General features: G+C 42.9%; 1 protein-coding gene across 12 annotated transcripts in view; it reads left to right on the forward strand.

Annotated features, from left to right (window-relative positions):
* Positions 1–26522, forward strand: part of UNC80 (unc-80 homolog, NALCN channel complex subunit) — a 132964-nt gene that overhangs the window by 62692 nt on the left and 43750 nt on the right. For 6 of the 12 annotated variants that reach the window (XM_054829417.1, XM_054829422.1, XM_054829423.1 and 3 more), the window contains exons 26-42: positions 499–664; positions 4201–4404; positions 5887–5987; positions 8982–9179; positions 12323–12430; positions 13075–13213; positions 15344–15525; positions 15912–16043; positions 16560–16746; positions 17767–17898; positions 18417–18560; positions 20070–20170; positions 21935–22021; positions 22820–23003; positions 23686–23780; positions 24701–24790; positions 25160–25261. In XM_054829417.1, the coding sequence (XP_054685392.1) occupies positions 499–664; positions 4201–4404; positions 5887–5987; positions 8982–9179; positions 12323–12430; positions 13075–13213; positions 15344–15525; positions 15912–16043; positions 16560–16746; positions 17767–17898; positions 18417–18560; positions 20070–20170; positions 21935–22021; positions 22820–23003; positions 23686–23780; positions 24701–24790; positions 25160–25261 (2352 nt within the window). The remainder of the gene's footprint in view (positions 1–498; positions 665–4200; positions 4405–5886; positions 5988–8981; positions 9180–12322; positions 12431–13074; positions 13214–15343; positions 15526–15911; positions 16044–16559; positions 16747–17766; positions 17899–18416; positions 18561–20069; positions 20171–21934; positions 22022–22819; positions 23004–23685; positions 23781–24700; positions 24791–25159; positions 25262–26522) is intronic. The other 6 variants (XM_054829426.1, XM_054829427.1, XM_054829428.1 and 3 more) reach the window with 3 other exon arrangements.

Below are 26522 nucleotides of genomic sequence, written 5' to 3' on the forward strand. Positions count from 1 at the left end.
ATCTGCACATAGAAAGTTTGCTCTGGGCCATGCTGCCATGGCTGTCGCACTGACAGCTAGCTTTCTCTCAGCTTTTCTGCCTCTGATGAGTACAGTGGCAATGTGTTCCCTAATCAGCCACAGGGAGCCTTTTGGAGTAGAGACCCAACCATCCATCCAACACCTTGGGCAACAGCCACCTTTTATTGCCACCTATCCATTAGAGACCATTTACATGTTTTCCCCCTCACGAGCCTGCAGACAGGGTGCCAATTTACTCAGCAGTGTTAACCAGAAACGTGTGTTAACACTTGTTAACTCTTCCATCCCGACAGCCTGGCTCAGCGTGCTGCAAGCCCAAAGAGTAGTTGGATTAGAAAGTGTTGGGGTAGATGGAGAACTGTGTGACAGAAATAAATTCTCATCTGAAGCAGTTCTTCCTGAAACTTCTATGGTTGCAATTAAAATCATGGGGTCTCATACTGCGTGCATGTTTGTGTGGTCTACATTCTGCTACAGGATCTGGAGAGCTGCAGGCTGCGTCTGGACCCTGAGATGGACCGGCACAGGTATGAAAGAAAGATCAGCTTTGCTGGGATTTTGGATGAAAATGAAGATTCAAAGGATTCCCTGCACAGCAGCAGCCACACCCTCAAATCTGAGGCTGGCTTCGAGGAAAAAAAAGGTTTGTCAACACAATAAGGCTTTTGTATTCTCAGGGCTTGTGAAGTGGCGCTTGATTTTATGTTTTCATTTGCATAGACTGTGTTAAAAAGCAGGCAGCCATGGAGTCACGTGGCTTTGAATCATTTCTGAGACGCTTCTGGCCTTCAGGGTTCAATATAACAAATGTGAGAAGCAAAGATGTTAAATTTTATAAAACAGTGCTATGACTGAAACCGATTGAGAGCATTGCGAGATTTCTAAGAAGGAGGATGCCTTGTTTGAAACTCTCTCTCAGTGGGATGCTGAGAGAAGGATCACTATTTGATTGACTTTAAAAAATAAAGATTAAAAGTGTTCATGTTTGTTTTTTATTCTGATTACAATTTTCATTTTGGGAAAACCATGGAAAGGAAGGAAGATCAGGATGATTCTGTGAAAATCTGTATTGGTTGGGAAGTCATGTCATCTCACAGAATTAGTGGTTGATGACTTGATCTCATGAATTCTTTGCTACCACATGAAAAACACACACCTATGTGGCTTTTGATGGCTAGCAGATTAATGTTACCAACATACTGTATACTGTACAAGCAAACCTCAAGCTTGCTGTGTTTGCTGAGAACAGCAGATTGTTTCCATTTTTGAGCCATCTCATGCAAAACTCACATACTATCTGATGGTACAAGTGTTGCAATACAATATACAGTCATCGTGCGTATTTGCAATTAGAGGCTAAACTGCCAGAAAGTTACCTGTAAATGATTCTCCCTCTTAAAAGTTTTCTAGAACTGTTTAAATTCTGTCTCATAATAGCCATATAAAGTGTGGATGTTTGAATGATAATTTTGATGATTGTTTGAAAAGGATAAATGTTTGATGATTGTTTGAAAAGGATGGAGCCTGTGGCTGGTTATCCTCTAGGAACTCTGATGTGTATTAATGATTCAGAGGAGGTTTTATTGACTTCAGGGGGCTTTGGATAAAGTTTGCGTTGCTTTCATCTTTGACCTTCCACAATTACTAGAGAAAATATTAGAACTGTTTCCAAGACTTACATGGTGTAAAACTGCGTCCAAAATTGTGCGTCAGGTGGGACAGTTACTCCTGTGAAGACAGCTAGGTATCCACCTAAGAAAGGTGAGCTGGATAAATTCGTCAACCTCATTTTTTGTACCATTGGCATATTGGCAGCCCAGAGAAGCACACAGCCTTATGGTCTGTCTGATAGTCTAAGATCAGAGGGATAAGATGTCTCTAAGTATTCAGATGAGGAAAAGCTTGGTTTTGGGGTGGGTTTTTTTAGAGATAGTTATGACAATCACTTGAAACCACTTGTCAGCCTCTTAGGCAGCAGTCCCACCCACTGGGATGTTACCTGAGTGGAATGCCTACAAGCATGCAGTCCTACTGGAAAATGCTGGTGGACAGTCTCTAGCTATACTATTTTTCTTAGAGGCAATGCTGAGTTAGGTTTTCCTTCATGTGTTACTGTGCTACAGGCATAATGCAGAACTGAGTTATTTTTGCAAAGATAGTATTAACTTTCTGCATCCTTGAATCTGTTAAACTACATTTTCCCTACAGTTTAAGTTGTTGTTTTTTCCCATTCTCCCTTTTCCCTAAGCAGTCATGTAGTATTCTGTTACTTAAGCTGCGTACTTACTACATTTTAGAGATGGGAAAAGTGATTATGGTAGGAAGGCTGAATCCTAACATACTCTAGCAAAAATGTATTTGCAGTATTTTGGAAGCTAAATAAATGCAAAATAATGTTATATTTTAAAATTACAATAATTATGTTCTTTTCTCTGGCCACAGGGTATTCTTCTGGGGATCTACCTGGGCCAAACATAACAGATGCAGAGGCATCTTTCATAATCTATACTTTTCTAGATAAGAAAATGTTGTTGTGTGAATGTAACTAAATTTTTCTTGCCTGCAGTGACAGGTTTCTTTATCTCAACCTCTTTGATGAGTACTAATCTGTTTCCTTTCATTTCTTCCTGAGTGTTAAAAACTTTGCTCTCATTGCTCACCCCAGGTGTGGCTTAACAGCTATCCAAAAGCTACGAGTTTACTCTATAGAACCTGCTCCAGGTAGGTCTGAAATACAGACACTAAAGCTAGGTAGATGCAGGCTGTCTGAGGATCATATGTACTATTTGGGTATTAAAATGGGATTCTGCAGACTTCACAAAATGCAGTTACAAATGCTTAAATGGTTTGGTGTTTGGGGGAACTGAGCCACCGTATTGAGGCTGATCTGAACAGAATTCAAGCAGTAGCGATTGCTAACGAACTCAGCATGGTCACTTGGAGGGAGATTCTCTGGTCACTCAACAGTGATTTGCCCAACTGATTCGTGAGGACTGAGGAGTAGCTCTCAAAACCTATCCAGCTGTCTTCATCCAGGATGGTAGCCACTGGAAATGGGAGTGGGAATTGGGTTCTGGAGGAATTAGGGGCATTCTCAGGAGTAAAGGTGTGTTTGATTTTTCCCGAAGCCAAAATACAATTCTATTAAATTATTTTGCTTACCCATGGTATCCAAAAAGCTGTATCCTGTTCATTCTCAACAACACACCAAAAGGTAATCAATCACACATGGCCTTGCCTGATTAGATCTGCAGTAAAATGACTGAGTGTTGCAACATTTGGACTGACATACTGCTATGTACTGCCTTTGAACTAAGACGGGAATGAAAGTGCAAACGGTTGGTGCTTTGAACATTGAACCATTTCATGTCTGTGCTCATCAAAAATGCAGAGTGTCAATGGATGTTGTTAATGCCTGAAAGCTGCTGATTTGTCTGAAGGAGAGGATCTACGTGCTTCTGTTTCCTCTAAAGCATTCTAATGATGAAGAGTAACATGCAGAGACACGGATTTATGCAAATCTTACTTCAAAGAAGTCTTGCGTGCTAACCTCATGAAGCAGACTACCCTTCTGCAGTCACACGTGCTGTATGAATAAATAATTGATCCTACTGCAGAGCTCAGTGAGGTTTACAGAACCCAGGCCCACAGGAAAATAGGTTTGTCCATGGTGCCTTGTTCATGCTTGGGATTCAGCCATCTATCCCTAGCAAGAGGTGATTCTGCACTAATGTAAACCCCAAGGGCTGGCAAAGAAAACTGCAATTTACATCCATTGGGCAGATCCTGTTTCCTAACAGGCATTGATTCAAATTGGTGTGAATCGTAGGTTTTCCTTGTCCACATTTTGGGTTTCTGTTAGAGCAGCTGACTACTTGCTGGTGGTTGAACAAGGGCTAATTCCAAATACAGACAAGGTGTGAGGTGATGTACCAGGTCTCCAGGAAATGAGGTGCTGAACGCATTTCTGTAAAGCATCTTTACTGCTTGATTGACAGAGCTGCATTGGCGGTGGCTTTGGAGGGAGCCTCTGGCCCCACATTCCTTGGTAGAAGAAAAGACGCTGCAATACAGGCTGGCAGCAAAGGGTCGGGAGGGAGGGGAGGGTCAGGATATCTTTCTTTTTTAAATGGGGAAAAATTAAGGGGAAAAAAGTCCTCTTTTATTCTTTTAATACAGTTCCCAGCAGGAAGATCAGGATAGGAGGCTCCCGCTTGCTCCAGATTAAAGGAACCCGCAGTTTCCGGGTGAAGAAGGGGGGTTCCCTTTCCAGCATTCGCCGGGCCGGCAGCCTAAAGAGCACCAAGTTATCACGGCAGGACTCAGAGTCTGAGAATGAGGAGCTGCAGCTGTCCCACAGCAGGGACACTGTCACTGATATAGGTAACTTAGACGAGTGGGTGGAAAGGGAGGGGACAATAGAGAGGACCTAAACTCTTGATGTGATTGCAGCAGAGCTAGAAATGACAAGCACCCCCACCCCAGCAGGCTAGGAAAAACCTAGAGTCTTCTTCAGGGACTGCCTGAGCTAGGGCCTGGGAGGAACACGGTTCAAATCCTGGGTGCAGCGTCGGCAATTCAGGTTGTCAATTCAGACCTCCGTGTTAGAGCATGAACTCTTGGAATGCTGGTGCCTGCCAGCCAAACGCATGCTGTCTTTAGGGGAGCACATGCACGTGTGTATATGCACATACACACACCCCTAAATCATCTGATATAATGAATACGTGAGGTCATATGCATATATAATATTTTATTGTCCATATTAACAGATAGCATATATATATGTACAGACATGCGCTTCATATTCTGTGCAGCATATGATGTCATAGGCATGTCGTATGACATCTAGTATATATATTCCTATATGTGGAACATAAGATATACATGCTACATACTGTATTTCTACATATTGGCATATACATATATTTTTACAGTTTACAGATGCCTGCCTTAGTCTTCAAAAGATGGATCCCCGTATATTTATCTTATGGAAATCAAATGTGCCTCCTGCCACAGGAAATCTCCATCTGCTAGGGATGTTAACCAAAACCTACAGTTTGGATACATTTGGAGCTAAAATAACCTCCCAAGCTTAATGGTCATTTTTATGTTGCCCAAAAGATGCTTCAGCAGGTGAAGATGGAGAGTGGGATTGCCTGTTGTGTAGACTTTGGCAAGTCACAGTTCACTTAAAGAGGAGAAAGAAAGGTTTAACCAGAGTTCATGCCCAGCCACCTCTTAACAGTGTTGATGTTAGTATTATAGGAGGCCCATAGGTTATGAAATAGCTAGAGGAAAAACAGGAATCAGTGAAGTTCCCAGAGAAATCTCTCCCTTGCCTGAGTTCTTTAGAACTAGTGTGCTAGAATCAGGATTTTTTTCCCCTTTCATCCCCATGACGTTAGCACTTTCCATGGGCAATTAGAAGTGACTTTGCCCATTGGCATTTCCAGTTGGATGCCACTTCTGGTTGGATTTTTGTTGACATTTTTAACCACAGAGCCCAGTCAATGCAGATCACTAAACCAACCATTTGCAGCATCTGAATGGTGCAAAGAATTTGTTTCTGATGTTTTTTGTTTACCTTCTCCCCTTCCATTAAAGAAAAAAGTGGGGAGGGAGCAGTGTTTGCTACTGACAAGATAGCCTGTGAGCCGAGTCTAAATGGTTCTTGTAATTGTCAAGCCAGCATGACACAAGGATTGGGGAGGGGTGTCCAAACGCAGTCTTTCCAGTGTGACATATTCTGTGTACTCTGGTCTGTTCCCACAAGGCTGGCCTGGCTTACAAGTGCTGTCCCTAGTCTTAAAGCACATAGGGAGCAATAAAAACAACCACCTTTTGGGTATTTTTCTTTTGAAGAAGGGAGCCCTTGGAGCGCGAGCGAACCTAGCATTGAGCCCGAGGTGCTGAGCAACACAGGCACGGAGGAGAACTATCATCGGAACATGTCATGGCTGCATGTAAGTATGAGTCGCTGGCAGCGGTCTCAAGGATGGCATTTTCAGTAGGAAAACCTTTGTGCTAGCAATAATCAGATCACAATCTCTGCTTTCTCCATGTAGCATCAAGGATCTCAAGTGTAAGCAAGCTGCGACCTTTGGAAATCATCTGTTTGCCATTTCTAAAATGGACTAAAACCAGAAAGTTTTTGTCTTGCTCCCTCTGTCTATTTCATATATTTAGTTTGTAAGGGAAAAGGGACTCTTTCCTTCTTGGTGTGCAGGGACAGCCATGCAACCTCAGCTGAAAAATCCATTAGCTCAGAATCTTTGCTTCAGCATGGCTAGTAGTTAGTAGTTCATGAAGAGTAACAGAATGACCTAAAGTGTGAGCTGGGCTCCCAGCTTCTGGGAAATGATATTTTAGAAGCTACTTGAGCTGGAAGTTCTGTTGTGACTGGTATGTTTACTAATGACCAGAAGATTTTTCCTAGTGAGTTTTCCCAACCCCTTTTTGAGCCAATTTATATATTTTTGTCTCTATTAATTCTATGGCAATAAGCTTAATTGGGAAAAAATACTTTTGGAACATTTTATTTGATTCGATTAGATGCATTCCATCGCAATGTCTAACCCAACAGGGCCTTGTGTAGTTTTGACTCTATCCAACAGACAGGGAGTACGACAGTGCAAATGTAGTTTGGTCATGCAGGGCCCAAGACATCCATTTTGGTGATCTCGGTACCTATGATTTAGACATGCCAAAAGTCGGTTGGGCAAGTCTACACTGGTATCCAAGGACTGTACACCTCTACCTCTGTTGCCTCATGACACACTGTGATGGTGCAGTGCAGTCAGTGTGTCCTTGTGCTTTGCAGAAAAGTTGGATTGACTCCCTGTGCACAGATTGATTGTATCCTGCACATGTGTATGAGGACAGATGCCTTTTGGCTTCTGAGTTGCCCTTGGGAAAGACAGCTGCCAGTAATGAGTTGATATTCCCCTCTTTCCCACACATATTTCACACAGTGAAATCTCAACTGCCCCATGCCTATGGGGTGTGGGCAAGAACAGGCTTAATGCAATACTGTGATGTCAGAAGCAGTTCTTGATAGCTGTCTTTATTGGAAGAGGGTGGCAGGGCACGGAACTTGAATGTCGTGGCTTCTAAGCTTGTACCTCAATCCCTGGAGTACCCTGCTTCTCTGTCAGTACTCTAATGTTCTTGGTAATGATTACACATCATTTGGAAATTCAAGTGTACTAAACTGAGTATGTTAGACATGAGAGTGTGTACTAGGCAAGGAATTGCTAGAGGATGAAGGCATCTCCCTAGCTAGCAGCTTAGGATAAATCATGGTGCCTTTGCTCAATGTGGGAGGATGCATGGACTCATAAATATGAGGCATGAACTGAAGGGAACTTGAGATGTTTGTCTCACTTTACATGTGATTAGCCTGCATAGGAGAAAGGAAGATTTGAAAAATCATCTGTTCCAGTTAATGCCACGCAAGTACCAATATTGCATGAGAACTTTCTCTTTTTGTTTGTTGGAAAGAAGGTGTGGGTGGATGGTCACTAAAACTACAAAACAAAAAGGCAAAACAAAAACCTGCTTTACCTAATGGCCATGAGCAAACCACTCAAAAGGATTGCTGGTTCCAGTTGCTTCTGTGCATGCACCAGCATTTTCTTTACCTGTGTGTTACAGCAGCCCAGAGCATGATGTCCTCACTCTGTGTCAGTGTACCATAACTACAAGTTATAACAGTGGACCAGAGGCTGGGTAGAGGCTATACAATGCTGATCAGATTTATGCCATTTGCACATTGATACAACACTAGTGGCTTGAGTTATTCCTGATTGACCCCAAAATAACATGAGGCTAGAAGAGGCAGGCAAAGACAAGAATCCCACGTAGGCAGCACAGATTTGTTTTAAATTAAGCTCCTGAGTTTTTAGAAGCCTAAAGATTTGAGAGTGATGTGGCTGCCTTACTTGAGAGAGCCAGCAGACTGCAGCTGCACAGGCAATAAATGGATGGAAAGGTGGGGATAGCTTCTTGCTCGTCGTTCTGGGTATTTCTGTACTAGGTTGTGGGATGAAGAGAAGGATTCATAAAGACCAGTTATGACCTACAGCATGAACGGCTTGGGGATGCCTCTGTGTATTCCTCAGAGTGCTACTGAGTGGCGGGGTTTGTGTGTAACATGTAGACCAGTGTACAAAGAGCTGCTGGACTGAGCTTTGCCTCTCTGGGAAGAAACCCTCTGAGTTACACTAGAGAGCAGTCACTGAAGTGTAGACTTACCCAAGGCTGTCTTTAATAAATTAGTTTAGGGACTAAAAGCAGTGTTGCTGCAGCAAAGCAAGGCTCAGAATAGCTAAATGCCCAAATATTTACTCTGTTTCTTAGACAGGCTTTAGAGTTCCTTGCTGCCATATGGCAGTGCCACTAGAAATAGTAACTGAGCCAATAACTAACATAAAGCTAGGCTGGATGGGCCTATGCAAGCACAGTGAGTGAAGCATATGCAGAACAACCGGCACAGCCTATTCCTACTTGAGGGCATACTGAGACATTTCCTTTCACATTCCTTGAAGGAAACTAACCCTCGACCTAGTGAGTTTGCAGCTTTAATGATGATTGAGCAGCTAACAACTTCCAGCCCAAGCTCTCATCTCAGAGTGGCGATACAACAGCTTTTTTGCAAACTGAGAAAATACTGTTTTCCTCAGCGTGAATCTTGCCACCAGCCAAACGTACATGTCTACAGCAGCTCTGTCTCTTTGTCTGCTTTGTTAACACTAATGTTTCTTTAGCCATGGCTAGCTAGTTTGTAAACCACTTGCAAGTACAGAACTCTGCACAGAGATGCATACCTTTTCAAAAAGCTGTGTTGAGCTTCATGCCTCCCCAGCTAGGCTGTGGAAAAGTTAGCACAGGCTGCCCTATGCAGTTCTCTGTGTAACTCCCTTTCCTATAGGTAACTATTCTCATTTTTTCTTTTCAAGGTTATGATCCTATTATGCAACCAGCAAAGTTTCATTTGTACCCATATTGACTACTGTCACCCACACTGCTACCTCCATCACAGCCGGTCCTGCGCTCGCCTTGTCCGGGCCGTCAAGCTCCTGTATGGAGACACAGTGGACTCTCTGCGAGAAAACAGCGTGTTGAACAGTGTGGCAAGAGGCAAAAAACAAAAGGAAGTGAGTAGATGAAAAAAGCATAATGTTTTATGGTTTGTCCGGACAGGTCATAATTACCTTCAAGGACCACATAGTGTACTCAAACAGTTCTTAAATGACAAAATGAACACAGCCCTTCCTAAGCACAGCTTTGCTGTAAAAAAAGCTATTAAGTCATTTAGCATTATGGAAGAAACATAATCTGTATTTATTGGGAATAATCTTAGTTGCTGATGAGGTCGTTTAAAAGCTTATAACCTGACTTTAATGTTAAAGTTCTTTTATGGCCTCTACTTATCAGCCCCTGGAGTCCAGTCTCTTTTTTCATGTTTCTTCTCATCTGTTAATAAGAATCACTCTTGAAATTCTTGTAAAATCTTGCATAATTTCTTTCTTTTAGGTCTGAGCTCTCAGAGCTGTTCCAAGAATTATATAAATTAGACTGTAATGTTACAGTCTCTTTAGTGACACACTTTTAATGACCAGTTCAGCAGGATATTCAAACAAGATTGTGCCTTTCTGGCCATGTAAGTGGTGCCTTTAACTTCAGTGGAAATACATTTCTCCTTTCATTAAAGTGCCCACCCAGGTACCAATGAATCATGTCAACAGTTGGTTAATACTTTCATATTCCTGACCACAATGGACAGACTACAGTTACTCTGAATACTTGTAATGGCACAGTCATTCAACTACTGTGGTGGGTTGACCCTGGCTGGAGGCCAGGTGCCCACCAGAGCCGCTCTCTCACTCCCCTCATTCACTAAACGGGAGAAAAGGCATAACGAAATGCTTGTAGGTCGAGATAAGGACAGGGAGAGATCACTCACTAATTGTTGTCACGAGCAAAACAGACCGAACTTAGAGAGGGAATTCATCTGATTTATTACTAGGCAAAACAGAGTAGAGGAATGAGAAAATAAAATCAACTCTTAAAACACTTCCCCCCACCCCTCCCATCTTCCCGGGCTCAACTTCACTCCCGGCTTCAACCTCCCCCCCCCTCAGCGGCACAGGGGGACGGGGAGTGGGGGTTACGGTCAGTTCATCACACGGTGTTTCTGACGCTTCTTCATCCTCAGGGGGAGGACTCCTCTCATTGTTCCCCTGCTCCAGCATGGAGTCCCTCTCACGGGGTGCAGACCTTCAGGAGCAAACTGCTCCAGCATGGGATCCCCCATGAGGTCACAAGTCCTGCCAGCAAACGTGCCCTGGCGTGGGCTCCCCTCTTCACGGGTCCACCGGTCCAGCCAGGAACTTGCTCCAGCGTGGACTTCCCACGGGCCGCAGCCTCCTTCAGGTGCCTCCACCTGCTCCGGCGTGGGGTCCTCCACGGGCTGCAGGTGGAATCTCTACACCCCCTCATCCTTCCTCCATGGGCTGCAGGGGGACAGCCTGCTTCACCATGGTCTTCACCACGGGCTGCAGGGGGATCTCTGCTCCGGCGCCTGGAGCACCTCCTCCCCCTCCTTCTGCACTGACCTTGGTGTCTGCAGAGTTTCTTACATCTTCTCACTCCTCTCTCCGGCTGCAAAAGCTCTCTCCCTCTCTAAGTGTTTTTCTTCCTTCTAAAATATGTTATCACAGAGGCGCTGATTGGCTTGGCCTTGGCCAGCGGCGGGCCCGTCTTAGAGCCGGCTGGCATTGGCTCTATCAGACACAGGGGGAGCTTCTAGCAGCTTCTCACAGAAGCCACCCCTGTAGCCCCCCCGCTACCAAAACCTTGCCACGCAAACCCAACTCAGTAACATTGTAAACAAAAGTGTTCCTGAAACTCTCATGAAGATTTCAGTTGGGTAAAGAGGCTATCCTCCCCATAAGTGGAAAATGAAGGAGTAGGAAACAAATTCATAATGTTTCTTCATCAAGCAGTTTGTTTCCTGTTAAGTTAGAAAATCAAAGGGTATTTGTATGGAACAAAGCATAGAGCAGATAAAACAACAGCTAATGATTCTGCTTTCCTGGAAACTGTAACCCCTGTATATTTCCTCTGGCACAGAAAAGTAGCGTATCAGTTATTTAGGAAGAGAGGCAGTCATTTCCTCTGCAGAAGGCAGGCTTGAGATGAGCAGCTGGCAGTGTTCATGAAAGGTAGCAAAAGAACGCCATGCATTACTGTGTCTTGTTTCATCTCCAACTCTGAATTGTAAGGCAAAGTGATACACATTTCATCATCCATCAAACCATCAAAGCCTTCCAGCAACAGCAAGGAAAAAAGAGGCTGGGGGACAATAAGCTTTCCTACAAACACATGCACCGTGTTTGTACAGACCTTGCTGCAGGAGAACAATTGATAACTTTTAAATTGTATGTAACGGTAGACTTTTCATCCCAGTTCCTCGTGCTCTGGTATTCTTCAAGTGTTGTCATTTGCTGACTGCATGGGCACCATTTCCACATTTGTCTGGGTTCCAGAGGAACCTGTCTTTTACAGCTTGCAGAATGAAAGGCTGGAGGTAGCTGCAATATTCCGACCTGACTATGTGCTCCATGGGGCTTGTGAGCCCTCTGATAAATGAGGACCCCTGTGTTAATCAGCAGGCCACCAGCTTGAGAAGAGTCTGTGGCAACCCAGCATTCTATGAAAAGGCCCTGGTGTTGTAAATAATGAACATAAAAAAAGACTTGTCATTACCACTGCCATTGGCAATCTGCTAGGGACAACTGTCAGGCAGGCATGAGCTTAAGTCCTGAAATGTGTTGTCACTCATGCTTTCTGAGGAAGAAGAGAAGATAAATGTAGCTGAGACGAATCGCTGTTGTACACACTAAACACCTCCATTGGTAATTTTTTAGAGGGAAGCTGTAGACTTTTTACCTCTAACCTGTGTGAAGTACTGTTCTCCTGAAATACATGCATGGGCCACCTGTGAATATTACACAGAGCACCTTCACATTCCTCATTTGGTTTACTGGCTTCTGCCTTAAGCTTTTATTGGGAAAAGCATTGTTAAAAAGAGAAGAAAATTGGATGAGGTATGTCATCTCACTGACACTAGGCCTATTGCCAGCACAGGAGGAGGCTTTGTGCTACAGCTCTGGTACTAGATGGCTTCTAGTGTATGGAAATTCCTCTTGTACATGATCTCCTTCCTTTCCAGATTTTCGGAAATCTAAATGTGAACTCTACTTTCTTTCTTTTTTTTTTTTTTTTTTCCTTCCAGTGCTCAGATAAGTCATGCTTGAGAACTCCCTCTCTAAAAAAGAGAGTGATTGATATCAACTTGGAAGGGAAGAAGGACTCTGGAATGTTAAAATACATCAGGCACCAGGTACTGAGTGCATAGGCATATGCTAGTTCGGGAGGCTGATACATAGTTGTCATGTTAGACTGTAACAAGAAGGAAAATGTATATGGATCTCCAAGCCCATGTGAAGAACTGTTCCTGAATATCAATCAGTTCAGCTGTGCATGTTTTCCTCAGCTGAGTAATGCTAAATTTAAGCCTCTTAAGGTAACCCCATCAAAGAATACTTTAAACATGTGGGCCTATTAAATCACAGTCTGCATCTCTGGCTTTCCATAGCAATACATGCATCAAAACTGGGGATACAAAAAAAGAAAAAAAAAAAGAAAAGAAGAAAAAAATTAAAAATCCACAAATGTGTTTAAATACAACCTGTCAGTTTACAGCAATAGTTTTCTTTGTTCTTTCTTGTTCAGTGTTCCTGAAGAAGCAACGGGCTCTTCACAGGCTTGTTCTTGGCAGTCTGTGAGATTTTCATGGATCTGTATGACTGTTCGTGCACCACCTTGGGAGAGTTTTGCTTTCCTTTTATCCTCTTTATCAGTGTTTTGGTGACATGAGCGACTAGAAAAAGACTAAAATCTGTTGTTCCCTGTCAAAAGACTGTGTTGTTCACTGTGGATAGTTTGCACAGCTCAGCTGTAAGGCATGGCTTGCGTTTTTTTCAGGTAATGAGCCTCTCCCCTGCACCTTTGTCACTGCTGATCAAGGCAGCTCCTATTCTCACAGAAGAGATGTATGGGGACATCCAGCCAGCAGCGTGGGAGCTCCTGCTCAGTGTGGATGAGCACATGGCTGGAGCAGCAGGTAGGAGAACAAAACCACTTAGCACGGCTACCCTGGCTGCACAACTCACAGTAGATCACAGGGCCTTGCAAGACAACTTTGTAGTGGAGGAGTCAGAACACCACCAAGGGTTTCTTGGGGGTGGTTTGGTTTTCATAGACCTTCATGTGTTTTTGTGCTCTGTACAAAAGAGGTGGTCAGAAGGATCAGGAAGGCACTCTCTCAGACCCTGATTGTGGTGGATGATAAGGAGCATCAAAATTAGTATTTGTGTTTAGCTAGGTTTCTAGGCAGAGGAAACACAGTGATTCAATCTGTCCAGAGTTTACTGAAGTATTTTGTATGTTGCATCATGGAAAAAACTGAGAAAGGAGATGAGAGTGGAACTGTCATAGCTCCTCTGTTGTGCTGGCAATGAATTCTGCCCTAAAGTCCATTGTTTGACTCCACATCTCATGTTCTTCATGCTTCTCTCACTTTTCATCTGCTCCACTAGTCCACAGTGCACTTCTTCAGCGCACAGGTCTTCTCTGTGCTCTCCCCTTCACCTTTGCCTTTCCCAGGCCAAATGTGCAGACAGGAAGAGAAAGGAGCAAAATAAAGAAGAGAAATAAGCTGCCTGAATCTGCAGTTCTTTCTCCCCTGCAAGTCCCTTTCTAGGAGGAAAATTTTGGATACTCTTTCTCTGCTACTAAAAACTTACCATGACTCACAGGGAAGGCAACAAAGCTTTACTGCCCTTCTTGAGGATAGCTAGCTGGCTGCTCCTCCAAAGCAGCCTCTGAGATACATCTTCCTCCTTCTCCCCTTCGCGAAGGGAAGATTAAAATCCATTTGAGGGTCTGTACTAGCTCTTTTAGTAGCAAGTGATTTCAGCCCAAGCATAAATTACATTAATCAAGGTCAAAACCTGAAAACTTGTAATGTTGCTATCCACAAGCTGGCTAAAAAGAACTCCTGTGTTAGTGTACAACAGCACCATCTACTGACCTCTTCCAAGGCTATATTTCTTTTTTTATTCCTTCAGTGTGAGCTTACACATTTAAATCAGTCCTACTAAGACTTGACATAGTTACAGTGAAAAGACCAAAGAGTAGAAAGTTCTCTGAGCTGATGAAACAAGAAGGTCCCTACAAATTTGGAGCAGAAACAGGAGCCATTGTAGTGCAAGGTAGGACCTAGGCAGTCAAAGAGCAGCCTTGGTTTTCTGCACTGTTCAGACTGCCTCCTATCAGGGCAGCTCTCATACTGGCACCTTTTGAATAAGTGCTGAGGCAAGCATGATGGCAAATGTCTTCTTCCTATTGTGGAGGAACAGCCACCAAATCTAGGGAAATTGTCTCTGATGATTTGTGGTCAGCTACTGGTCAAAGAAGCCATGGCCTCTCTGACACCCACTGAACTCCCACAGGAACACACTTCCCTCTGCTTTTGTTTCCTGCTCGGTGCCCCTCAGACACCCATCTAAATCAATTGGCCTCCATCAGTCTAGAGTTTGACTATATTAATATTCAAATATGCTCCATTGAAACACCTATGGGCCAGCTCAGCTTCTATTGTGCTGTTTTCCATTCTGATCTGGTCCTTTGTCTCACAATTCACAGCATCTGTTTTCTCAGGGAGGCAGATTGTGATCATTGCATGGTGCCCATTTAACTAAGAAACTTTCTTTTTGGTTTTATCCATGAAAATAGACAGGTGAGACGACTGCTGGGACACTGCCTCCTGCTCTGAGAGGAAGCCAGAGCTTCTGTTAAACCAGTCTTCATTAATCATCACAGAAGTCACTTGGAAGTGGAATCTTTGAAAGCCAAATTCAGTCTGGTTGCTTCAAGAGATGCTTCTTATTTTAAACCAGTCGTGACTGAGATTTTTAGTGAGAAGAGCAAAGCTGTATTTTATTTTAAAAGCAAGTTTTCCAGAAGCTTTTACAACCTTCACACATAATGCTGTGTGGCTTCAAAAGGTGGAATCACACGTGCTTGGTTTTGTGAAGCAGTACAATTTTCGCTAGGTCTGGTAGACTGCTGATCTCCTTTCTGGAGTCAAGATTAGGTTTCTTTTGGTGGGGGTTTGTACAGCTGCAGTTTTTCTCTGCCAAATAGACACATTATTAAGGAAAACAGATGATCAGATGTTCTCTCCCTGCAGCTGCCATGTTCCTGCTGTGTGCTGTGAAAGTGCCAGAGGCTGTTTCTGACATGCTGATGTCCGAATTTCATCACCCAGAGACAGTGCAAAGACTGAATGCCATTCTCAAATTTCACACGCTCTGGAGGTTTAGGTATCAAGTCTGGCCGAGGATGGAAGAGGGAGCACAGCAGATCTTTAAGGTAGATAGGACACGTGAAACACAATATTGCCATTTACAGCTTGCCTTGTGGGATAGATGTGTAATGACACTCTGCCATGAAATTGCCTGAAAATCTGTTTAGAGAAAAAAATGGTTGTGTAAGTAAGTCAGTCACATGAGAAGGGGAGGTGATGTGTAGAACTCCTGTATAAAATGGTGAGAGTATAATGGGGACACAGGTCAGGAAAAACATCGGAGAAAGAAAGAAAGGTGTCATACATGAAGTTAAAGTGTAGTGAGATACGGAGTTGGGAAAAATTTGCAGAGCTAATTAATGTATTGGGTACTTGTGCTCATGTTTAATTAGCAGTACTGACATTAACAATAGTCTTGCTGTAACAAAATGGCTTTCATGTTTTTGTTTAGATCCCTCCTCCAAGTATAAACTTCACTCTGCCTTCTCCTGTCCTGGGGATGCCATCTGTGCCAATGTTTGACCCCCCTTGGGTCCCTCAGTGCACCGGGAGCGTGCAAGATCCTATAAATGAAGATCAGTCGGTAAGCAGACATCGTGAGAGTAAGCACTGTTTTTTCTCTGTAGCAGCATGGAGGAAGTTAAGCCAAAAGATGTGGACTTGTCTTCCTCAGCTGGGAAAAATCTAGTACGCAGCCCATGTAGGGGGCACAGAATTTTCTACATGGGCATAAGGCTTTTCTGTTTGTTCACTGAGGTACTGAACTGCATATTGTATCCCTGTAAGAGACAGTAACTCAGAACGTAGGAACACACAGCTGCTTTCTCTCCAAGAGATTAGTTCACTTGAACTGCCTGACAGACCATTTTCTCTGCACTGGTTCGCGTGGTGTCTCTTGGGAGAAGTCTGCATCAAGGCTTATTGTAGACATAGCTCCAAAAGGAGTCTCCTGGTGAATCTCTGTCCATCTAGCACTAGTCTGATTTGTATTTAGAAACTGAGTTGCTGAATGTCCTGGAGGTTTCTGGCAGAAAATGCAGGACATGTGCATCTTAACTAACAGCTTCAGGCTGTGTTTCTTCTCTTTTCTTCCTGACAGAAGTCATTTTCAGCCAGAGCTGTGTCGCGTTCCCATCAGCGAGCAGAGCACATCCTGAAGAACCTGCAGCAGGAGGAAGAGAAGAAACGCCTGGGCCGGGAAGCCAGTCTCATCACTGCCATCCCCATCACTCAGGAGGCCTGCTATGAGCCAACCTGCACACCAAGCTCAGAGCAGGAAGAAGAAGGTGTGCTCCAGGGCCAGGAACTGCATTTCAGGAACCTGAGAGCACCTGCCACCAACATAGAGCATGCTTAGGGGTGTGATGTCCAGGAACATTGATTGTTAGTGTTAGGAATGTCACAACCACATCCATTTGCTGAAGAGTCCAAGTTGTTGAGAAAAAAACGTAATTAAAAATCAGTGCGAGAAAACCACAAAATCTTGGATATATTGAGCGCTCACTGTGTGCCCTGAAGCCCCTTACCCCTCTCCCTGCAACTTCAGTGGAACTTGCCAGCATTTAGTATCTCAAAGCTCCCAACATATTGCAGGAGTTAACACAATGAGAACATGCAACACTAGGAGTGAAATTTGTCTTTCTTAACTTTAACCCTGTAATAACTAAGGGTGGGAGGAATCATCCTTTGGTAGCATCTGTCTTAAGACACATAGCTTAGGATAGGCTGAATTGCCCCTGGAGTTTTCCACCTTTATGGTGACTAGTGGTACAGCCCAGATGACCAGCTCAACCTCAGTACCAAACTTTTAGATAGCCAAAGTTACATGACGTGAGTCATGAAAAGCTTAGTCTTTGGGTGAGGATTTTCATTGGTCCAGGCTAACAGAGCACAAAGATTTCATTAAAGGCATTCCAAGGTATGTGTCATTAGGTAAGTACAGTGATGTTCAGATCTAAACATACATTGGGAAATCTGTGAGCAGAAATCCCAGTTCTTACAAAAAACTAAGCACCAGCAACCATGATGGTTAACAGGATGTAGATGAAAAGAAGTATAGAGCCAACGCAGTTACAGTGTGACTCACCAAAGCACTGAACGCTCTTATGGAAAAATGCTCTGCTGGTTCTCAAAGCATGAGCAAATTACCTATCTGACTGATATTTATAGATTTCAGATTGTGCCTTTTGAATGTTACCTGACTTCAATTTTCAGTGTTCCAATTTGGTTCTAAGTGCTGTTCTTCAGAAAGTTCCCTAAAGTCTGTCAGTTGGATCTGGATTGACATTTCCCGTTCTCTTTGTCAGTAGAAGAAGTTGCGAACCTGGCCTCCCGCCGTCTCTCTGTGAGTCCTTCCTGCACCTCCAGTACATCTCATAGGAACTATTCTTTCCGCCGTGGCTCTGTCTGGTCAGTGCGGTCAGCAGTCAGTGCAGAAGGTGGGTTGACTTCACTTTGGAGTACCCTTCACAGTATCATTCACTGGAAGCCTTTCCTGTGGACTCATAAAGCTGGTGGCATTTTCTTTTGCTGAATGTATTCCCAAGCTTGAGCCACTTTATAATAAATTACTGCCCTGCATTATTTTATTCACTCCTGCTGTCACAATGTCTTCCCTTACTTCTCATGTTTCATTTATAGAGTAGTGCCATGGAGAGCACTCTGGCTGAAAAATGGTAATGAAATGGGATTTCATCACAAAGAAAATGCGTTCCCTACAAGAAGAGAAATACAAATTGAAAAAATAGATATTTACAATGAAAATTCCTGATCAAGAAGTTGGCTGAAGGCTCAGTTTCTTCTTGGAGATAGTAGTAAACCTGCTGTGCTTGCACAGTGATCAGCCAGCCTATCACCTTGCTCTGTTTGTACTGCACCTAACATAAATGTTTATCCACCTGGATAATACCACAGCTTATTCACTAACACTCACCTTTTACTCTTCTTACTGCTCCAGATGAAGAACACACTACAGAGCATACTCCAAACCATCATGTGCCACAACCACCTCAAGCTGTGTTTCCAGCATGCATCTGTGCGGCAGTGCTCCCCATTGTCCATTTGATGGAAGACGGGGAAGTCAGGGAGGATGGAGTAGCTGGTACTGACCTACATTAAACTTCAAGGGATTCTTGCTCAAGGGTGGCAGAACCTGCCGCTTTGAACAATGGCTTACATTTGTTAGGTGCCATAACTAAAGTGGAAATGAGATGTAACACAACCTTGTATTTGCTCACAGTACATGTTTCCTAGAAGTGTTATGTGCTATATATTGTTCTGAGTGTATATATTTGTTAAAAAGTTAATGAATAATCTATTAAATCCTCACAAACTATTTGAAAGTAGATTCACAACACAAATGTGATTTTGTAGGGTTTTTCCTTTTTTTTCCTCCATTACTTGTGTTTGGGTTTGAGGGTTTTTTTCTCTTTTGGGGCCCTGAAAAAAGCCCCCAATTCAAGAAAGATATTGAGAAGCTGAAAAAGGTCTAGTGGGGGGATATCAGGATGGTAGCAGCCTAAAACAGGTATTCTGTGAGGAGTGATTGCAGAAACTGGGCTTGTTTGGTGTGGTGGAAAGGAAACAAAGAGTTAGAGGAACTCTAACTAAAGGGTTAAAACATGGGAAGTTCAGGTTAGAAATTTGGAAGGAACTTCATAACCAGGAGCATAGTGCAATTTCCGTGGATTCTCCATCCACAGCAGTTATCAAGCCGTGGCTAGTCAAAGCCATGGTTGACATAATCTAGTGTTGGTGACAGTCCTGCTCCAAGCAGGGCTTGGACTAGAGACCTCCAGAGGTCCAATCCCATCATTTCTTTGATCCTGTAACAAATGGAAAGCCACTTATACACACCTTGAACATTTGGTTATGGTCTGCGATGTATTTGTAAAGTAATAATGCATTTTTCTGAATTTGTTTCTCTAAAATATTTATAGATGATGGACTGTTGCCCTCCCTCCCTTTCTCACCACTCATCATGTCAGCTGATTGCACATTTAACTTTCTATTACATTTTGTATTCAGTTATGGGTGGATGTAGTCAGCCACCGAAATAATGAAGGTGTCATTTTGTGATCAGGAACTGAGTACTGAAAACAAAATAATGAATAATTCTCTGTTGTTGTTAATCTTCACAGGATTGCAGTTAATTACCCTTTGGGGAGTTGATCATCAATACAATTCTCTGCTGACTATCTAATACTGTTCACCAATACCAGATAAAATCACTCAATGAATCACTATGAAATTGAACTTCTATCATGAACAAAAAAGTACATAAATTTATGGGTTTTAATTGCCAGATTTGTTCATCTGGAGTTGTGAATCCAAATAGTTATTTCTTTATTATTCCTCTGACTACAGTGGTGAAGTGCTTCCTGTCATATCACCAGTAGTTAGGGAAGGTTCAAATATTAGACCTGTCATTATTGCTTGAGACGACTGCACTGATGACCAGGAATCCTAGTGCCTCAAAGAGAGTCCTGTGTGTTGCAGGACAAAATATGACATTTGCGGAGGAAGGTTAGGAATGTTTGTGTCTAAGTGTACCAGTTCAAGGCTTTTCCAAGGAAGAGAGTTCCGACCTTGTTTTCTTTCTCTTTTACAGTAAGTGCTGTTGCTCAGCAGGTCCTATGGAACTGCTTAATTGAAGATCCATCTACAGTTCTGCGCCATTTCCTTGAGAAGCTCACAATCAGCAACCGACAGGTAAACTCTTCCTCTCCCCAGTGGCTGTATGTATCACTTAGAGCAGGGGAGCACAGCTGCAAGCAGAATCACTCTGTGGGCATCACTGGAGAAGAACATTTGCTATTATAATGTAGCCTGAAGTCTTTTAGGCCATATCATCAGTTGGCTTCAATCTTTGTCCAGTAGTGTAAATGGGACATAGCTGATTTACCACCACTAAGGATCTGAGTTGCTCTAAGCCAAGCTTTGAACAGCTGCTTAGTGTAGCCCAACCCTTTCTATCTAACATAGGCAATATTGCCTGCACCCATGCCACTCTGCTCAGCTTTCTCTGAAAGATGGGGGTGGCTTTGTCTCTCCCTGGCTTATTAGACCGCTTTCTAGTCCCATGGCTAAGCTTTATGGAAGAGAGGCGTACCAGTTCTGACTGGGTGAAAGGCAGTAAGACTCTCCATACCACTTTCACAACTGCACACTTGGTGTAGGGTATCATAATCATAGAATCATAGAATGGTTAGGGGTTGGAAGGGACCTTAAAGATCATCTAGTTCCAACCCCCCTGCTGCGGGCAGGGACATCCTCCACTAGACCAGGTTGCCCAAAGCCTCATCCAACCTGGTCTTGAACACTTCCAGGGATGGGGCATCCACAGCTTCTCTGGGCAACCTGTGCCAGGGCCTCACCACTCTAACAGTAAAGAATTTCTTTCTAATATCTAATCTAAATCGACCCTCCTTCAGCTTGAACCCATTACCCCTCATCCTGTCACTACACTCCCTCATAAACAGTCCCTCACCATCTTTCTTGTAGGCCCCCTTCTTCTATCACTGTCCTCATCTTCCAAGCCATCACCTAAGAACTGACTACAAAATTAATATTAAACCTTGAGAAAGGCCAGGAAAGGCTGCTTTTCAGTTCCTTAAGTAATCAGGTCTCAGTGGCCTCACTATTCCTAAAACTTCTCAGCCATAGTTCCCAAAGCTTCTATTTAAGTTCAGAGGGTCACTTCTGTTTGTTAAATATCTTTGAGAAAGAAGCTACATGCTGTCCAGCCTCAGAGGCCTCTCAGCTAACATAGTCTATCATTTTACCATCTCTTCATAGGCCTACTACAACCATGAGTACAGAACACAGAGAACAGGTGTATTTCCTTGGAAGCTTCTTTCAGCAGATGTATCATTGGCCTGGGTTGTCCTGTGCATATTCATGCCCCTAACACTAGCTCAAATCTGCTGTGGGTTAAGAGGATGACGGCCATAGAAGTAATTTATGATTCAGTCTGTCTGTCCTTAGCTGACAGAGAAATTCCTTCCCCTCTACACCCCCTTCCCACTATAAGAAATGTGCTAGTCTACATTCAAAGCAGGCAGCCTCTAAAGAAAGGTTAGATTCTGTCCACACCTCCTACCCAGCAGCCACAGCTATTGAGTTGAGCTGAACTAGATTTCACAGAACATCTAGGTTGTCATTTATTGTGATAAGCAACACAGGGATTATCACAGGGAAAGGAGTGCAGAATCAGGATGCTACAGTTGGTATAAATTGCAATAAGAGATATTGGTCTCTCTGAGATAAAAAAGACATTGACCTGGGTGCTGTGCCCTGGGCCTTATTTTGGGAAACGTGGGAGCAGTGACAAGCATATAGTTCTTCATGCACCAAGAGAGAGAGCTGAACAAGGGAGTATGGAAAAATGGGAAGAAACAAAGCCAGAGAGGACAAAAGGGAGAAATCCATTCTTCACTTTGTGATGGAAAGAAAACCCATTTGTTCTTCTTCCAGGATGAGCTGATGTATATGTTAAGGAAGCTTTTGTTGAACATTGGAGACTTCCCTGCCCAGACATCTCATATCCTCTTTAACTACTTGGTGAGTAGCTTGTGCGTCCACTGGGCAGCCCAGAAATTCACTTCTGCCTGCCCATGTCCTAAAAAGTCAATGATGTCATAATCTGCAAGGAAATCAATGCTTGTAACTTCTCCTATATAACTCGTACCTGCTTCAGGCTGTGGGTGCAAGTCACCAGGCTTACACTAGCCTTTCAGTCCTTATAGGGAGACGAAAAGGAACCTTTAACTTTTTATTAAACCCCTAAGCAACCTGTCATAGAGTTCTGAACTGAACCATGAACAACTAGGTGTAGACCAACAGAAGGATACCAGTGCCAGAAACCTTTAATTATTTTACTTAATTTTGATTCAGAAAGTGCTTTGCTCTTGGACAGTCCTATTGGAGCAAATCTAGTAGCTTCTTTCAAGATTGTGGAAAATGCATTTTCTGCAGTTAAGGGATGAAAAAACAGACAAGATGTATGCTACTCCAGGAGTCCTCTGTTGTTTGTGAGTTGTCTATATGGCAACACATCGGAGCAGAAGGCATAGGAAGTCTCTTACTGCAGAGGTTCTCCCTTTTCCTCATCTACAATGACTGGGCTGCAACAGTACTTTTTGCCCCCACCCATCATCCCCTCTAGAAAAAGGAACAATTGTACAGGCAGATTGTGCTGTAGCATGTATAAACTTTCAGGATGTAAGTTTAATGAGTTTATCCCTCTGAGTGAAGAAAAGTAGAACAACAATATTCTTGTTCTGTGTTTACACAATGCTCTGCACAAATAAGGGTGTGTATAACCTGATATAACCTGATTCCTCTTCTAATTACCCGCAGGTAGGACTGATCATGTATTTTGTACGCACTCCCTGTGAATGGGGCATGGATGCCATTTCTGCCACGCTTACCTTCCTTTGGGAAGTGGTGGGTTACGTAGAGGGACTGTTCTTCAAGGATCTCAAACAGACTATGAAGAAGGAACAATGTGAAGTGAAGCTGCTGGTGACTGCCTCGATGCCAGGTATAAGAAATGACTCTTTAAATCTCCTTCACTTCCAAGTTCATGAACTTCTGTAGCAAAAAGGAGATCTGTCAGAACTGGATCAGAAAAAGACAGCTACAAATGGCTGCATATTCTAAGTGAGTTTTCCTTGATTTGAGGATTCAGTCAGTAAATTCCACCTCTAATACCCTGAGATTCAGAAAGCTACTTTAAGAGCTCTAAAAGAAGCAAACAGAAAGTGAATTAGAACAATCTTTTCAACTCAGAGCTTTGTGCCGGTTAGGCTGTGAAGGGCTGGCAGGATGATCATTGTAAGATTGTACCATTCAGACTCAGTTTGATATGATGTAACCTCTCATTTCGGTCTTGAGAGACTCCAAGAAGAGCATGCTGTGAGCCTAGGATGTCACGAGTCAAGCAAAAGATATCTTGCTGAAAAACAGATTTGACCTTTTAGGTTTGTTTCTTCCTCAGAGTGACGGTTGCTGATAAAGCCAGCTCAGTCCTTTAGGAACAGATCAATTTCTCATTAACTGTGGAAGTGTGAGACTATGCTAACACTACATAATGGATTCCAGGCAGGACTGGCATTGTCTGTCTGCCCAGGAGTGAATTTTAACTATCACTTTTCCTCCATGGGCAGTCTTTTGAAATTGAGTTAAAGAGGCCAGGGAGAATGCAACTGCTTTTCTTCCTTTAGGCACAAAAACCCTTGTCGTGCATGGACAGAATGAGTGTGACATCCCAACTCAGTTACCAGTCCATGAGGACACACAGTTCGAGGCTCTTCTGAAGGTAGGAGTGAGTTTTTGAACCAGACAAACTGCTTAATAGGACATTTACCTGCCATACTTGTATGCCAGCAATACATTCTGCCTGATCGTCCTGTTTCAGTGTGGGGGAGGGAAGTTTTGCTGACAGGCATTTCTGTCTCCTTATGAGGAGAGCTTGGTTGCAAGAAACAGGATCCCATATTAAAGGATATTAGAAATGCCCTGACCTCACAGACAGGCAAAACCCCACCAATGCAACTACATTTGAAGACGCTGCAGCTTGTTGGGTATTTGCTGTATACTATCCTTTGGATAAATACATAAATCATTTAAATGTTTGTTTGTATCAACACTAAAGACTAAACAGAATGATCAAGATCAGAGTGGAAGTGATGGTTCAGTAGCCATGATGATAGCTTGGGATCAAGGAGATGTGAGGTCAGTTCCCCCTTCTGCCAAAGATTTCCTAGATGGCTTTAACAGAGCCACATAGGAAACAGAGTTATAAAAGCCTTCAGTTTGTCCAACTGTGTTAAATTTTAATAGGAATCATGCATCTCAGTGCTTTGAAGGATCTGAACTTTAGTGTCTCTGTACACCACCTTTCACTAAAGCTTGATAGATACGTAGTATGGAAATAGAAGCTGCAATACCTATGTGGCTCATATTCTTAGGCAAATATGTGTGATATGAAGACATCGAAATAAGTAACATCAGTCTTCAGGACTGTGATATCAGCATGCCTTCATTATCACAAACATATTCATGTACTTTATGATTAAAAAGAGAAATCAAGAATTAATACCAGCAAAGTGTACCAACCTAAGTCATGCAAGTTTGTGCCTTTATACATTATTAGCTGGATATTCTTCTTTTGGATGTTGTGATCTTTGTACAAGACAGCTGATAAGTAACAGGATGTTTTTCTTTCTTCCTCTTCAGGAGTGTTTGGAGTTTTTTAACATACCTGAAACGCAGTCTTCTCATTACTTTTTAATGGATAAGCGATGGAATCTTATTCATTACAACAAGGTAAGGCAAAGGTCAGGTCCAGATGACTTTGTTCTTTCCATCTGGTCCCTTTTTAAAAGTCAGGGTTATCTAGAGGAGAACAAGCAGCCCATAAACAGACAGAATTCTGTTCTGTGGGTACCACATCTTGAGTGTTTAGTTGTGTGTGGTGAAAGATTGGAATTTAACAGAAGAGGGAAGAGGCAGAAGTGGAGTCATTAAAAAGAGTGAATTTCTCTTCTGTTTATGCTCTTCCACAATGCCTGACACCGTCTGAAAGCTCCTACCCAAAAGCTTCAGAAAGGGCTAAAGGACCTTTTATTCAGTTCTGTGAAATGATGCTGTTACAAATGCATTTGTTTGAAATACACTTGTTTCCTTTCCTGGCAGACCTACGTCCGTGACATTTATCCTTTCCGGAGGTCAGTTTCGCCACAGCTCAACCTGGTGCAGATGCATCCAGAAAAGGGTCAAGAGCTCATTCAGAAGCAGGTATCTTACTGTCACCAAACACCTCTACACCTCTGCCCAGAAACAAACCCTGTAAATAAACCTTTCTGTTCCTTTAAAGACTTTCAGTCATGCTGCATGCAGACAGAGTGCTTTGCTGGAGAAGTAGCAATTGACATGAAATCTGCCTTGGTGCCATTGGACAAGTGTACAGTATTTTAAGAGTCAAAGAATGCAATGTGAATTCCCTCCCGCTCTCTCCAGCCAGCTTCTTTTAGGCGGATCATTTTGCATTCTCCTACACTTTGCCAGAAGAGCTTCAGTTGCCTCAGTTTGAAAAGTTGCTTATTCCTTTCTTTAACATAACCTCTGGCTCTTTAGGAACCCATATAAGACCTTTTCTGTGCAAGCCCCTCTGGCTGTGGAGCAGGAATTATCTGTCCTCTCACTGTAGAGAATGTTACCTGCCTCTCTTTCTTGTCCTGCCCTCAGATGCTAGTCTTGTGATAGCCACTCCGAGGGGCACAGCAGGAGTGATTGTGTCATCAGGGGAATATCTGCCCTCAGATATTCCACTGTCCTCCCTATCTTCCAGCCTCATGACCAGATAATCTGTCCAATCCTGCTAATGTTCTCTAGCTCCCAGGAGCTCTCCCTTAGTAACTAAACCGTAACTAAAAGTGGCAGGGCAGTGCCTTTAATGTGCTGCAAACCCCTACAATATAATTTCTTTCAACAGTAAGGCAATGGTATTGAGCTCACTCTACCTGTAGATGCCACATGCTCTGTTTTCCACAAAAGCAAAGTTGTCTCAGTAGCACAGGGCTGAGTGTTTAGCGAAAAGTTGCTCTAGCTTTATCTGCAAAGGATGATAATAAGCAGGAAATAAAAAGGAGGAGGAATGTGGTTAAACTGTATGAGTTTGGTATTAACAGTTGTATTATTCTAGCCAAAAAGCAGCTACTGTAGTTGTGTCCCTGGCAATGTAAATGCAGGGACAGGAAAATATCATCAGGAATGGTTATAAAAAGTAGCTATAAAGCTCCTTAAGAGAGACTAGCAGCTAAAATAATGGAGAATATAATTATATTAATAATTATAATTGTATAATTAATGCCATCTCATATGTGTACAGTACAGAATAGGGAAATATTTTATGTGCTGCATCTGTCAGTAGAAAGCCTATAAAAATCTGAAATTACTTGAGATCATTTTGTTTGCTTCTCTGACAGAAATTATTCTCCTTGTTCTAGGAGATGTGTCCCACATATCAAATAAATGAGTTTGATATACCCTACGTGAG

Source organism: Grus americana, chromosome 6, assembly GCF_028858705.1.
Source record: "Grus americana isolate bGruAme1 chromosome 6, bGruAme1.mat, whole genome shotgun sequence".
Classification (NCBI taxonomy): Eukaryota; Metazoa; Chordata; class Aves; order Gruiformes; family Gruidae; genus Grus; species Grus americana.